Source organism: Erythrolamprus reginae, chromosome Z (assembly GCF_031021105.1).
Source record: "Erythrolamprus reginae isolate rEryReg1 chromosome Z, rEryReg1.hap1, whole genome shotgun sequence".
Lineage (NCBI taxonomy): Eukaryota > Metazoa > Chordata > Lepidosauria > Squamata > Dipsadidae > Erythrolamprus > Erythrolamprus reginae.
In genome coordinates this window covers 109,432,555-109,446,905 of record NC_091963.1, presented here as the reverse complement: position 1 = coordinate 109,446,905, position 14,351 = coordinate 109,432,555, and the positions used below count along the sequence as shown (strand labels likewise).

Genomic DNA, 14,351 nt, shown 5'->3' with positions numbered 1-14,351 from the left:
TGGCTTTCGTGCTAGAAATGTATTAAATTTTGATCAAGGTTTAAAAGAAATAGGGCGGAAGGAAATGCAAAATGGAAATTAGAGATGATTTGGAGAAAGAAGTGGCATTTACCAATGGAGGAGAATATTTCAGCTCAGGAATGTACTGTGGGGTCCTTGGTTTGCTCCCCTGTCCCTCTCCCTCCCCTGTCTCCTGTTTGATTTCTCATTCACTGCAGAATTTCCATTTCTCCCTTCATAGATTTTTGATTATGTTCTTTGAGAAGTGAGTCCCAATCACCAACATATCTTTTTTTTTTCCTTTGGGAAGGCCTAAATTACTTTCTTACTGTCACTAGTACACTTGATGAAGCCCATTCTCCAGATATTTACAGGGGAGGATATGAAATCATCTGCTCAGTTTAGTGGAGCAGGACTGGACTGGATAGTAGGGGCAGTCTTTTCTTATTTTTTTTTGTCCTCTGACTATCATGCTGCTATCAGTCTAGTGCATGGGTGTCAAACTTGCTGCATCACATTTATTTATTTTTATTTTTTATGTATTTATTTTGTCCAATACACAATAATACACAATGAAGGTTATAGAGGATATAGTAGAGAAGAAATACAAGATATAGGAGAGACTATAGGACAGGGGACGGAAGGCACTCTAGTGCACATGTGTACACCCCTTACTGACTTCCTAGGAATCTGGAGAGGTCGACCGTGGATAGTCTAAGGGTAAAATGTTGGTGGTTAGGGGATGATATACAGAGTTCAGTAATGAGTTCCATGCTTTGACAACCCAATTACTAAAGTCATATTTTTTACAGTCAGGTTTGGAGCGGTTAATATTAAGCTTGAATCTGTTGTGTGCTCTTGTGTTATTGTGGTTGAAGCTGAAGTAATCTTTGACAGGCAGGACATTCCAGCATAGGATCTTGTGGCAATACTTAGATCATTTTTAAGGCGTTGTAGTTCTAAGCTTTCAAGACCCAGGATTGTAAGTCTAGTTTCATAGGGAATGAAGGGCTCTTCTGGTGAAGAATCTTTGAACATTTTCAAGCGAGTTAATGTCTGAGATGCGATATGGGTTCCAAACAGATGAGCTGTATTCGAGGATGGGTCTGGTGAAAGTTTTGTAAGCTCTGGTAAGTAGCGTGAGATTTCCAGAGCAGAAGCTACGCAGGATTAGATTAACATCTCTTGAGGCCTTCTTAGCGATGTTGTTGCAGTGGGCTTTGGCACTTAGATCTTTAGTTATTAGTATTCCGAGGTCATTGACCGAGTGGGGATTATCTGTGATAATTTGTTTATTAAATTTGTATTTGAAGTTCTGATTCTTTTTGCCGATGTTTCATGTAGATATTGAACAGCAAGGGGGAGAAGGCCGACCCCTGAGGCACCCCACAAGGGAGTAACCTCGAGGTCGACCTCTGACCCCCCACTAACACCGACTGCGACTGACCGGATAGGTAGGAGGAGAACCACTGAAGAACAGTGCCTCCCACTCCCAACCCCTCAAGCCGGCGCAGAAGGATACCATGGTCGATGGTATCGAAAGCTGCTGCCAAGGAGGTGTTGACAATCTCCTGGACCCAGCTCCGTGTCACCTCCCTGCTGGCCGAAACCAGCCAGGAGGGACACGGATCCAGTAAGCAGGTGGCAGAACTCACAGCTCCAATGGCCTTGTCCACTTCATCAGGTGTCACCAGATCAAACTCTTTCCAGACAGGTGGACAAGTACGTGCCCCAGTCACCTCGACTGACTCGTTGTCAGTCGACTCTGTTATCCAATTGGAGTCGAGGTCCACCTGGATCCGAGCGATTTTATCCGCGAAAAACGTGTTAAAATCCTCGGCACTACTCTGCAAGGGCTCCCCAACTCCCCCCTGGTTAAGAAGGGAGCGGGTCACCCTAAACAGAGCGTCCGGGTGGAATTCCGCTGATGCAATGAGTTTAGAAGATGAGAAAAGCCATTGTTTGATCATGGCTTTTCTGATCACCAACTGCAAAAACTTGTGGTGGATTTTCTAGGATTTACCACAGCTCCTTAGCTTTCAGGAAACATTCATCTTTGCAACCCAAACAATTCTTCTGCCCCAAATGAGGCACAGAGCTTTCTTTAAATTCAAGTTGGGAAATGGGCCATTTTTGGCCTCCGGAGGGCCTCTGGGACAGGAGGGAAGGCAATTTTTGCCCTCGCCAGGCTTCTAGAAAGGCTCAAAGCCTATGGAATGTGAAAAACAGATGTGCCATCATGTGCCAGGAGGGGGTGCCACACATGCATGTGCGGGGGGGCATGGAATTATGGGCATGAACATGCTCATGTATGACCCCGCCCTGCAACCCTCCCTGCCTGAACAGGGGATTGGATTAGAAGACCTCCAAGGGTCCATTCCACCTCTGTTATTCTATTATTTTGATGAAGAACCATCAGAACTGTGGATGTAATCCATCAGGTTCTGGTGATTTGAATTCATATAGACAGGGGTTTCGTACCATTTTCTTGCCTATTTTAATTTGTATTCTTAGTAGGTCTTTTATGGTTATGTTTTTGGTAGGTGGAAGAAATATGGGACTTTTTTAGGATTACATCAGTGAGATAAAATAATATGCATTGGCTGCTGATCAATTTCCGGTCACAATTCAAAGTGTTGGTAATGACCTATAAAGCCCTACAAGGCATCGGACTAGAATACCTACAGGACCGCCTTCTGCTGCACGAATCCTAGTGGCCAATTAGGTCCCACAGAGTTGGCCTTCTCCAGGTCCCGCTGACTAATCTGGAGGGACCTAGGGGAAGAGCCTTTTCCGTGGCGGTCCCGTCCCTCTGGAGTCAACTCCCCCCAGAGATCTGAATTGCTCCCACCCTCCTTGCCTCCCGCAAGATGCTTAAGACCCATTTATGTCACCAAGCATGGGGGGATTAACTCCCTCCTCCCTACCTTCTGATTTAAGCATTTGTGAATGATGTGATTGTGCTGACCTGTCTGTTTTTTTAGTAATTATGGGTTTTAATTTAGTTTCTTATCATTGGATTTGTATTTTATTGTATTGCTTTTGCTGTTGTGAGTCACCCCAAGTCCTCGGAGAGGGGCGGCATACAAATCTAATAAATAATAATAATAATAATAATAATAATAATAATAATAATAATAATAATTATTATTATTATTATTATTATTATTATTATTATTATTATTATTATTATTATTATACAGTGATGAAACAAATGTAAAAACATCAAATTGTAAGTGGAAATAGAAGGCAATGGGAAATAAGCTGCTAGCTAAAACAACTATTTAATAAACCATTAAACTCTGGTAAATATTTAGATATTGTGTGCTATGTTTTGGACTCAATGGAATTTATCTATTGATTCATGGACAGGGTTGTTGTTGTTTTTACATTATTTTAGCTGGCCAATCCTTATTTTGAGCAGACTAGATTGGTAGTAAATTGGTTTACACAAAAAGAAATAATAACTGGGAGGAAAATCCCCTCTAGAATTTTTTAATCTTAGATGAATTCATCAGCCATATTTTTAACAGTAATTGTCTTTTACCAGTATTTGCTATCTAACATAAGATTTATTTAGAAACATCCAGCTGTTCATGTTCAGTTCTTATGTTTTGTGCAGAATTCATTTAGAATACCCATTTTAGTCACTTCTTAAAATGGGCCAATTTACTCTAGAGTTATATTTGCTGGAAGTAAATTGCATTAACTCAAATCTGTCCTATTAAAAAGGGATTAATTTGTTTTACAACATTTGTCCACTAGATGGTAGAAAAAGACCAGCAAACATTTGAAGAGTTTATAGACGATATATGCCAGAAATGAAAGAGTTTGGAAATTAGGGCTGTGCAAAATATTTGAAAGACCGTGGTTCACAAACCTGTTAGAAAGAACAGAGTACACTTCATTGAAGCATGAAATCATTTTCATTCTTTGCAAGGCTTGTGCAGCTGCTTTGAAAACTGATCCCAATTGTCTCTGCTTTGTTCCCATCACTGGTGTTCCAGACCAAATATTGTATATGCACATTTTGTACCACAGATTGGCAACCAGGGAAAGCTTTTGAAGCAGCAATGCAGTGCAGTTCAATCCTTTAGAGCAGTGATGGCAAACCTTTTTTTCCTTGGATGCCGAAAGAGTGTGTGCAAGTGCTATCATGCATGCATGAGTGCCCAGACCCATAATTCTATGCCTGTGGAGTGCGAAAACAGGTTTCCTCCACCCCCTGGAAGCCCTCTGGAGGCCAGAAATGGTCTGTTTCCCAACTTCTTATGGGCCCAGTAGGTTTGTGTTTCTTCATCCCCAGTCCAAAGGCTTCCCTGGAGCCGGGGGAGGGTAAAAATGTCCTCCCACATCCCTCCAGAGGTTCTCAGGAAGACAAAACACCCTCCCAGAGCCTCTGTGTGAGTCAAAAATCAGCTGGCCAGCACACACATACACACTGGAGCTGAGTGATGCCAGCATATATGGCTTTGCATGCCACCTGTGGCACCTGTGCCATAGGTTCGCCATCACTGCTTTAGAGGCTTTAAATGCTGCATTAATGATTTTTTTCAAAACACCTCCTTTATTAATACTGCCTGTTGTGGTTAGTTCTGGCCCAGCTCCTGCCCCAAGGACTGTGGATGTGGGGGAGACATCCACATGCTGCAGGCCTGTTTGCTCCCGGTGGAATCAGTTGATGAAGGCTCCTCTGACCAAGAAGACATGAGTGACAGGGAGGAGGAGAGTGTGGCAGACAGCTCAGAAGGAGATCAATTATCTAGCTCCTCCATACAGCCACGCATGCGGAGAGCGATGCATAGGCAACAACAACTGAGAGATTATTATCAAAGAAAATGAGGCCTCCTGTGGTTGGGTGGGGCTGTGGTAATTAGTGAGGCTGCTATAAATAGCAGCCTGTGGGTTTGGCCATTGTGGAGGATTATCTGATCATTGTGTTTTGTGACTGCTTTACTGACTTTGACCTTTTGTGTGCTGATTTCCCCCCGCTTTGAAACTAAACCAGAGCAAAGTGTGTTTCACTTTGTGAACGAAGAAGGACTGTGAATTGCCTCACAGTTGCAAGCTAAGTATCACAGAACTGATAAGGGACTTGTACAAATTACCAGTTTGTTTGGAGACAAGTGCTCTTTGCTATACCAAAAGAGGGCTTAGTTTAAGTGACTTTTCATTATAAAGAACATTGTTTTGAATTTTCAAACATGTGTGTGCCTTAAATTTGTACCTGTGAATTTTTGGGAGAAGTCTACTAGAGAGCCCGACAGAACACTGCCCTATTACAAATGGGGTGCGCCTATAAAATCACAAGACTGGAAGGGAACTTGGATGTCTCTAGTCCAACCAGCTGCCTAAGGCAGAAGTCCTTATATCATCCCAGATAAATAGATGTCCAATCCAGTGTCAAGAAAAGTTCATTTGTCATGATAACTTTTCATATATTCTGGCTTTTTTCCCAGTAGGCTTGCTCCAAATTTAATCACAAGCAACTGTTAAAGGTAATAGAATTTGCGTAATTTGAAAAAAAGTCATCTTTTTCTTAAGAATAGAGTGGACATATTTACAGGCTTTCTATTATTTACCATTACTAATGAAAACTTTTAAAGTCATTATGAAATCAAAATATGTTGAAAATAAAGTGTGTGCTCTAACTGTATAATAATGAATGGAAGCAAAGTGGATTTAATTATTTTTTGTTGGTATGGAATCAATCTTCCTTACATTCAGAATCTAGAAATATGCCTAAATAATGAGAGTAAGTTTCAGAGATTCCTGGTGACGTTTCGATGAGGTCCCACTTGTCATCTTTAGGCTGGTGCTTTTGGCCTTGTGCTAAAAGCACCTTGTGCCATGACCTGAGCTGCCTTCCCTCTATAAATACTGGTGGGTAGGTGTGGAGTGCTGGCTCAGCAGCTGCAAACCTCCTGATGAGTTAGTGGGGTAACACCTGTTACAATTTGTTATTTTGTACCATTGCAATTTTCTACTGTATGATCATTGTTCTTGAGCCGTATATTTTGGGAACTGATCTTGAAACTACAAAAATGGTATTGGGGAGTGATGGTCAGAAGACTGAAAAAAAAATTAAAGCAGTTTGGGATAGTGGTTAATATGCTGGCCTAGAAACCAGGAGAGTATAAGGACTAATTCTGCTTTAGACAAGAAAGATGGCTGATTGATCTTAGGCCAGTTACTCTCTCTCAGTTCAGCCCATCTCATAGGGTTCATGTTGAGAAATAGGAGGTAGGAAGGAATATTATGGATGTTCACTGCTTTGAGTAACACATAAAGTAATAAATGCGTAATAAAGATCAAATAAATAAATAAATTGAATGAATGAATGAATAAATCCATTAAAGAAAATAATTTTGTCTATTGCTAAGTTAGTTGAATTGAAAAACATTTCTCATTCTTTTGGAGTCCTCTACCTTCTCCTACTCACCAACTACTCAAAGTTAGAAAACAAGCTTTGTTTCTGCCAACTTTGAAACACTGAAATAAGCAAAGAAGATAATGAGAGGGAGAGAGAGAGAGAGATTCCCAGGTCTTAGAGATTAGCACAAGTGAATCCTCAAACATCACCGCCTTCGTATCTGGTAAATTAAAATACATTATTCCCACTCTCCTCCTTGTTTCATGTCAAGCACATGTTATATATAGAAATATTTTTTTTAAAAAAATAACAATGTAAGGCTATCTGTCCCTTGCATGTAGTTTTCACTTGTATGGCAATACTTTTTTTTTTAATTGAAAAACTGCATTTATGAAATTTAATGGAATAACAGAATATTTCTTGCCCTTATGAAAGACAAAGGATATTCTGAACAATGGGTAGTCACTACGCCTAGTTTGAATGTGTCAATTCATGTGATCCCCAGTGTGTTACAGCAAAATCGATCCCACGAACACCTAACCAAAGCTATTTCCCCATCGAAGAACGGAGCCTGCTTGTTTCCCCCCAGTTTTCTCCCGTAGGAGCCTGCTTGTTTCCCCCCATCGGTGACGGATTCTTTCCCTCATCAGAGCCTTCTTATTTCTTCGACTATTGATTGGGATTGATAGAGTGGGACTGATCACTGACTGTTTAATCAAACTGATTGATAGTTTGGAAATTTAATTGTTTGATAGGTTGGGAATGATTATAGGACCATTGATTTTTAGTTGATTAAGTGACTTAATTGTTTAGTTGGTATAGGGGTACCTACTAGACTAATAGCCAGACTAATTGAGCAGAGTAGCTCTAATTGATGAACTACCCAACTAATTAACTAGATTGTCTCATATATTGAAAACCTGCAAATAAGGGACTAATTAGAACCCAAATTTTCAAAGTAGACAATTTGAACTACAAAACCTCAAAATCTGAAACTTGGCATTCTTTAGTCACTAAAACCTTAAACTTGATTAGGCATGTCCTCCTGAAACACTAAATCTCAACTGACCTGAAAGAACACATTGATTGATAGACTGGGACAACTGATTACTGTAAAAAAAAAGCAGTTAACAGTAAGTAGAACAGGCCTGCACTGGCTGCCGATCGGTTTCCGGTCACAATTCAAAGTGTTGGTAATGACCTTTAAAGCCCTACATGGCATTGGGCCAGAATACATCTGGAACCGCCTTCTACCGCACGAATCCCAGCGGCCGATAAGGTCCCACAGAGTTGGCCTTCTCCGGGTCCCGTCGACCAAACAATGTCGTTTGGTGGGCCCCAGGGGAAAAGCCTTCTCTATGGCGGCCCCTGCCCTCTGGAATCAACTCCCCCCGGAGATTAGAATGGCCCCCACCCTCCTTGTCTTTCGCAAATTACTCAAGACCCACCTTTGTCGCCAGGCATGGGGGAGTTAGGATATTCCTTCCCCTAGGCCATTACAAGTTATGTATGGTATGTTTGTGTGTATGTTTGGTTTTTATAATAAGGGTTTTTAGTTGTTTTATTAAATTGGATTGTTACATGTTGTTTTTTATCATTGTTGTTAGCTGCCCCGAGTCTGCGGAGAGGGGCGGCCTACAAATCCAATAAATAAAAATAAATAAATAAGATAGTAAGAAGTAGTAAAATACGTAGTAAATAGTAAGTAGAATAAGATAGTAAGAGGAAAAATAGTTAATAAAAAACAAAAAGGAAAACAAAAGGAAAAAAAAACCCTATTTGAATGATAGACTCTCCCCAATATGAAATTTTAACAAATCTGAAACAATACCTACTGGACAATTTCCCCTTACAACCTAGGGTAAAACACTCTATATTCTACACTCCCACACTCAACTTGCACCAAAACAATCACATACATGGAAGACTGAACAGACTCTATTGTACATGCTTCATGTACACTCTTCTACCCACAGACCTCCAAAACTACACATGCACCAACTGAAAACTAATCAAACTACTGGAAGAAAAAGTAGAAGATCTAGAGAAAAATCTAAATACCCCGAAACTCAACCACCAAAATGGGAAAACCCAAACCCCACAAAAAGATCTTGCACAAATTGAACATAAAAATGACCAAGCAGCTCCTAACAGAGCTGATTCCTTGGAGGAAGTCCAAGGGATCAGCTCACCCACAGAAGAAACCACACACCAAATACAAAACCTCAGTCAAAACCAACCCACCTGGATCCAACCTCACTGGCTATAAGCAACCAATACCAAATAGAAGAAAACATACAGGCAACTGAAAAAAAAGCACCAGAAAGAATCTCCAACAAAGTACCACCACCAAATGCTAGTATGACAAAGAAAAAAACTCCCCAAACAACCCCAGACCAAAAAAGAAAAAAGGTATAAGAGTGCTTGTAAGAGCTTTTATTAAGACTTACAAAGTGGCGCTCAAGGCGGCAAGATGCGCGTATCATGCCGCCTTGATTGCATCAGTGGAATCCCGCCCGGCCGCTCTGTTTAGGGTGACACGCTCCCTTCTTAACCAGAGGGGAGTTGGGGAGCCCTTGCAGAGTAGTGTCTACCTGTCTGGGAAGAGTTTGATCTGGTGACACCTGATGAAGTGGACAAGGCCATTGGAGCTGTGAGTTCCGCCACTTGTTTACTGGATCCGTGTCCCTCCTGGCTGGTTTCTGCCAGCAGGGAGGTGACACGGAGCTGGGTCCAGGAGATTGTGGCGAGGGGGACGTTTGCCCAGGTTGGCCTGGTGCACCAGTTGCGACCCTATCTGGACCGGGACTCACTGCTCACAGTCACTCATGCCCTCATCACCTCGAAATTGGACTACTGTAACGCTCTCTACATGGGGCTACCTTTGAAAAATGTTTGGAAACTTCAGATCGTGCAGAATGCAGCTGCAAGAGCAATCATGGGCTTCCCCAGGTATGCCCATGTCACACCAACACTCCGCAGTCTGCATTGGTTGCCAATCAATTTCCAGTCACAATTCATCAATTTCCAGCCAGGCATGGGGGAATTGAGATATCTCCCCCAGGCCTATAGAATTTATGTATGGTATGTTTGTATGTATGTCTGATTAATAATGGGGTTTTAAAAATGTTTTTAAATTATTAGATTTGTTATGAATTGTTCTATTGCTGTTGTGAGCTGCCCCGAGTCTACGGAGAGCGGCGGCATACAAATCTAATAAATACAATACAATAAAATACAATAAGATTTAATCCTCAAAGGAACCAAACCCGCCATCTATAGAACAGCCAATCAATTCAGAGAGGTATGCTGCCTCCCTAAAGCTAAAATCACTGATGTAGCAGAGAAACTAACCAAAATAATAAAATCCACAGACTATTAGTCCTTACTATTACTTCATGTAGGAACAAATGACAGAAAAAAGGACTTGAAAACAATGAGGGACTATGACCAGCTGGGCAAGAAAGTCAAAGACATAGGTGCACAAGTAGTTTTTTCATCTATATTATCAATGAGAGGACAACACCCAGCAAGAGAATAAAGAATTCTACAAGTGAACTACTGGTTAAAGGGTTGCTGTCACCAAAAAAACTTGTACTACCTCCAAGATGGGCTTTTGGCAAGTGATAGGTTATACCTCACTAAGATAAGAAAGAATATCCTTGGAAAATGACTGGCCCAATTTGTCAGGAGGGCTTTAAACTAAAATTGATTGGGGAGGGTGACTAAACTACAGGATCTCCAGGACCTAACTCCAAGCAAGGACCCTTAGTAAGCAAGGCAAATAAAGAATTAAAGAGGGGTGGGGAAAAAAAGACAGTCTCAAACGCTAATCAAGAGACACAGAAAGCACACTGGGAATCTGGCACAAAGAATCAAATGTGTTTACATAAATGCACAAAGCCTGGAGAACAAACAGGTGAACTGGAAATATTTATGCACAAAGGTGAGCACGACATAGTTGGAATAACAGAAACCTGGTGGGATGAAACACACAATAGGAACACACAGATAAAAGGATACAAACTCTTCAAGAAAACCAGATCATACAAAAAAGGAGGTGGAGTTGCACTGTATATAAAGGACCACTATGTCCTGGGAGAGGGGCGGCATATAAATCTAATAAATAATAAATAATAATAATATGTTGCTATAGAAGAAACTAAACTAAAGAAGAAACTCCTTAGAATGCATATGGGTCAACATAAAACAAAAAAAAGTATGACACAACAACAGGAGTATACTAGTATAGGCCACCAAATCAAACAGAAACAATGGATAGCCTTTCTACCAACCAGCTAATGAACATAGGTATGAAAAACAATGCAGTAATAATGAGAGACTTTAATTACCCAGATATCAAATGGAAAACTAGCTCTGCACCAAGTGAGAAATCAAATAGATTCCTAACCAGCCTTGATGACAACTTTGTTGTCCAAAAAGTGGAGAAGGGAACTAGAAGAACAGTCATACTGGATCTAATACAGTGGTACCTCTACTTAAGAACGCCTCTACTTAAGAACATTTCTAGATAAGAACCGGGTGTTCAAGATTTTTTTTGCCTCTTCTTAAGAACCATTTTCTACTTAAGAACCGGAGCCTGGAAAAATTTCCCAGGAAATTTGAGAGTGGCATGAAGGCCCAGCCAGTTTCCTGCCATTCCCCCTTTAATCCCGGCCATTTCAGGCTTTTCTGGGCTGACAGAGGAGCCTTTCGGTGGCGCTTAAGGAGGCTTTGGCAGTCTAGAGCAAGTGAAGCATTTTCCTTTCTCTGGGCACTTGGACAGGGAATAAACCTCTGCCAGCGCCCAGAGAAACGAAATGCTCCCTTTGCTCTGGGCAGCCGAGGAGTCACCACAGCGAAGTAAAGGTGCTGGCTACAAAGCGAGCAAGAGGAGAAGGGAGCCCTTCAGCATGTGAAGGAAGAGGCAGCAGGTAGCAGCAGTAGCAGCCAGGTTTTTTTGTAGGTGCCTCAGAGTCCCTCTTTTAAAGTTTTGGATTTTTTTGATTCCCCTCAACTCACCTTCTTCCTTTGGCAGCGACTCTCCTCCTCCTCTTCTTCCTCCTCCTACTCCCAACCAAATTCTGAGCTTTTATTTCTTTCCTAATGGGTTTGCACGCATTATTTGCTTTTATATTGATTCCTATGGGAAAAATTGCTTCTTCTTAAGAACGTTTCTACTTAAGAACCTGGTCACAGAATGAATTAATTTCTTAAATAGAGGTACCACTGTACTCACAAACAGAGAAGTCATAGAAGGAGTGAAACTGCAGGGAGGCAGTTTCACCATAACGCAAACACAAACAATTGAACACAATACCAAAATCCTAGATTTTAGAGAAGCTGATTTCAATAAACTCAAAGAAAACCTGGAAAAGATCACTTGGATGAAAGTCCTAAAGGGTAAAACTACACAAGAAGCTTTGGAGACTCTGAAAAATACAATTATAAGAGCCCATAATAGCACAATTCAAATAAAAAAAAACATAAATCCAAAAGGAAACCAGCATCATACACAAAGACCTCATTGACAAATTGAATTTTAAAAAAGACAAATACAAAAAATGAAAAGAGGGATTGGAAACTAAAACATACAAAGAGAGGTTGCAGAAACTGGGCATGGCTAGTCTAGCAAAGGGGAGACATGATAGTAGTGTTCCAATATCTGAGGGGCTGCCACAAAGAGGAGGGGGTCAGGCTGTTTTCCAAAGCACCAGAGGGCCAGACAAGGAATAACAGATGGAAGCTGACCAAAGAGAGATTTAACCTGGAAATAAGGAGGAACTTTCTGATGGTGAGAGCGATCAACCAGTGGAACAGCTTGCCTGCAGAGGTTGTGAGCACTCCAACACTTGGGATTTTCAAGGGGAGATTCGACTACCATTTGTTCGAAGTGGTGTGGGGTATCTTGCTTGGGCAGGGGATTGGACTAGATGACCTACAAGGTCCTTTCCAACTCAAATAAATAAATAAAAATAAATATATTCTAGTTGTCTACTTGCTATGTGACAAAGATTCTTGCATTCAGAATATGAAATTTATAAATGCTATACCTATTTTAATTGGTATATAATTGGTAAAATTTGTATAATTACATATAGTTATATCAATTAAATAAGGGAGCTCCTGCTCTTTTAATGTGTGCAGACTCCTTGTGTTATTCTGTCCAGTATCTTTTCCCTTTGTTCTGAGCTTTATTGCTTCATTTGTTCTTTCTCTGGCTCCCAAAACAGCCTATAAAGAGAGATGCAATCTTGCTTGGCTTTGCAGCAGCACCTAAAGAAAATTAAAACCAAAGTTAAGTTCAGCCCTTTGAGGTTGAGGATGACGAATAATTGAATAAGACTGTGGCAGGAGCCTTGGCATAAAGATGACAGTTCTTTAGATTTTTCTAATACTATGTACTGCTTAATGCAAACATCTCTAGAGCTAGGTCTTAATCTTGTAGGACATACAGAGATATATGGGTGGAGGAGTTATATGTAAAAGAAGGGAAAATACTGCTGGGAGTAATCCTACTGGCCATTTTCATATAATAATGGTTATATTAAATATAGCGTGTTAAATTTTTATGCTTGTGCAGCATGCTGACCCATAACTACTATAGGGTCACCATCAGTGAACTGTTGGACAATATTACTCAGTTTGTCATGTAGATGGTTGAGTGGTTCAGGGTGGGGAAATTGTAGTGGGTGGGACATGCCATGCTCACACAACTGGTAGGCAAATTTTTTGAATTTCATCCGTTAGAGAAGTTGTTTGTACAATGCATTTGGTTGGTTTTTATTCTATTGTACAGTGGTACCTCTACTTACGAACTTAATTCGTTCTGTGACCAGGTTCTTAAGCAGAAAAGTTTGTAAGAAGAAGCAATTTTTCCCATAGGAATCAATATAAAAGCAAATAATATGTGCAATTAGGGAAACCAAGGGAGGGTGGAGGCCCTGTTTCCTTCCAGGAGACTCCTAGAGAGGCCCCACAGAGGCTTCTCCCCACCTTTTTCGGCCCCGTTTCCTCCCAGGAGACTCCTAGAGAGGCCCCATGGAGGCTTCTCCCTGCCTTTTCCAGTTACAGTTTTGGAGGCTCAGGTTTCTAAGTGGAAAATGGTTCTTGAGAAGAGGCAAAACAATCTTGAACATCCGGTTTTTCTCTAGAAAAGTTTGTAATAGAGGCGTTCTTAGGTAGACGTACCACTGTATATGAATAGAATCTGAGAATGTAAAAGAATTGCTCTGCATAGCTTGTAATTAGTTTATCTCTGTTTTTCCTCCAGAATTTTTTTGGATCATTACTTTTTTATTCACATAAGAATAAGAAAGCAGAAACTGTGTCTAGACACAGACTTCAATCTAGTTTCACAAAGATAGTACGGTAATTCATTTTGTGCATAAGCTATTTCAGTGGTTAATTTTGGATATAAATGATAGATTGTGGATTCTAATAGATTTTAGCAGAAGAACCATATATTCTTAAAGGAAAAAGGTTATTCTTCAATACTTTATGATTAAACCTGGGGACTTTATATGCAAAGCATGTGTATTCTGCCTGTAAACTATTGTTCTACCTTGTTAAGGGAAAGAATAAATAGAGGAAATGAGGGATAATATTAAACCATATTTAAATTAACTTGCTGCTAGAAACTCTAGAAACAGTTTAAGGAAGAAAATTAACATTTTACATTTTAAAAAGTTAAAAATATTTGATCTGACAAGACATTAAAATTGCAAGGGGGCAACCTGTTAGAAGCCATTGAAATCATATTTCAAAGCCAGCTGCTGATAAAAGCTTTTTTTAGATAAATGTTTTTACATGTATCTTTAAAGCTGTGAAACTAAGGCACCTCTGTGGGGGGAATGTGTGGAAAGTAAAATCTACTGCTGAAAAGCCTCTTTCCAGTTTCTTTAAGAGATCTTTTCCCGGAAAAAATGAGAATGAAAATATCTCATTTTTAGATCTATATTGGAGAAGGTAAGTCTTA

General features: G+C 40.4%; 2 protein-coding genes across 2 annotated transcripts in view; one reads left to right on the top strand and one right to left on the bottom strand.

Moving 5' to 3' along the window:
* The window catches only part of LOC139175738 (acid-sensing ion channel 2-like), a 198,292-nt gene that overhangs the window by 129,373 nt on the left and 54,568 nt on the right, over window positions 1–14,351 (top strand). The window lies entirely within an intron of this gene.
* Window positions 12,576–14,351, bottom strand: part of LOC139175739 (uncharacterized) — a 29,948-nt gene continuing 28,172 nt past the window's right edge. The window contains exon 7 of the mRNA XM_070766977.1: window positions 12,576–12,649. Coding sequence (XP_070623078.1) covers window positions 12,576–12,649 — 74 coding nt within the window. The remainder of the gene's footprint in view (window positions 12,650–14,351) is intronic.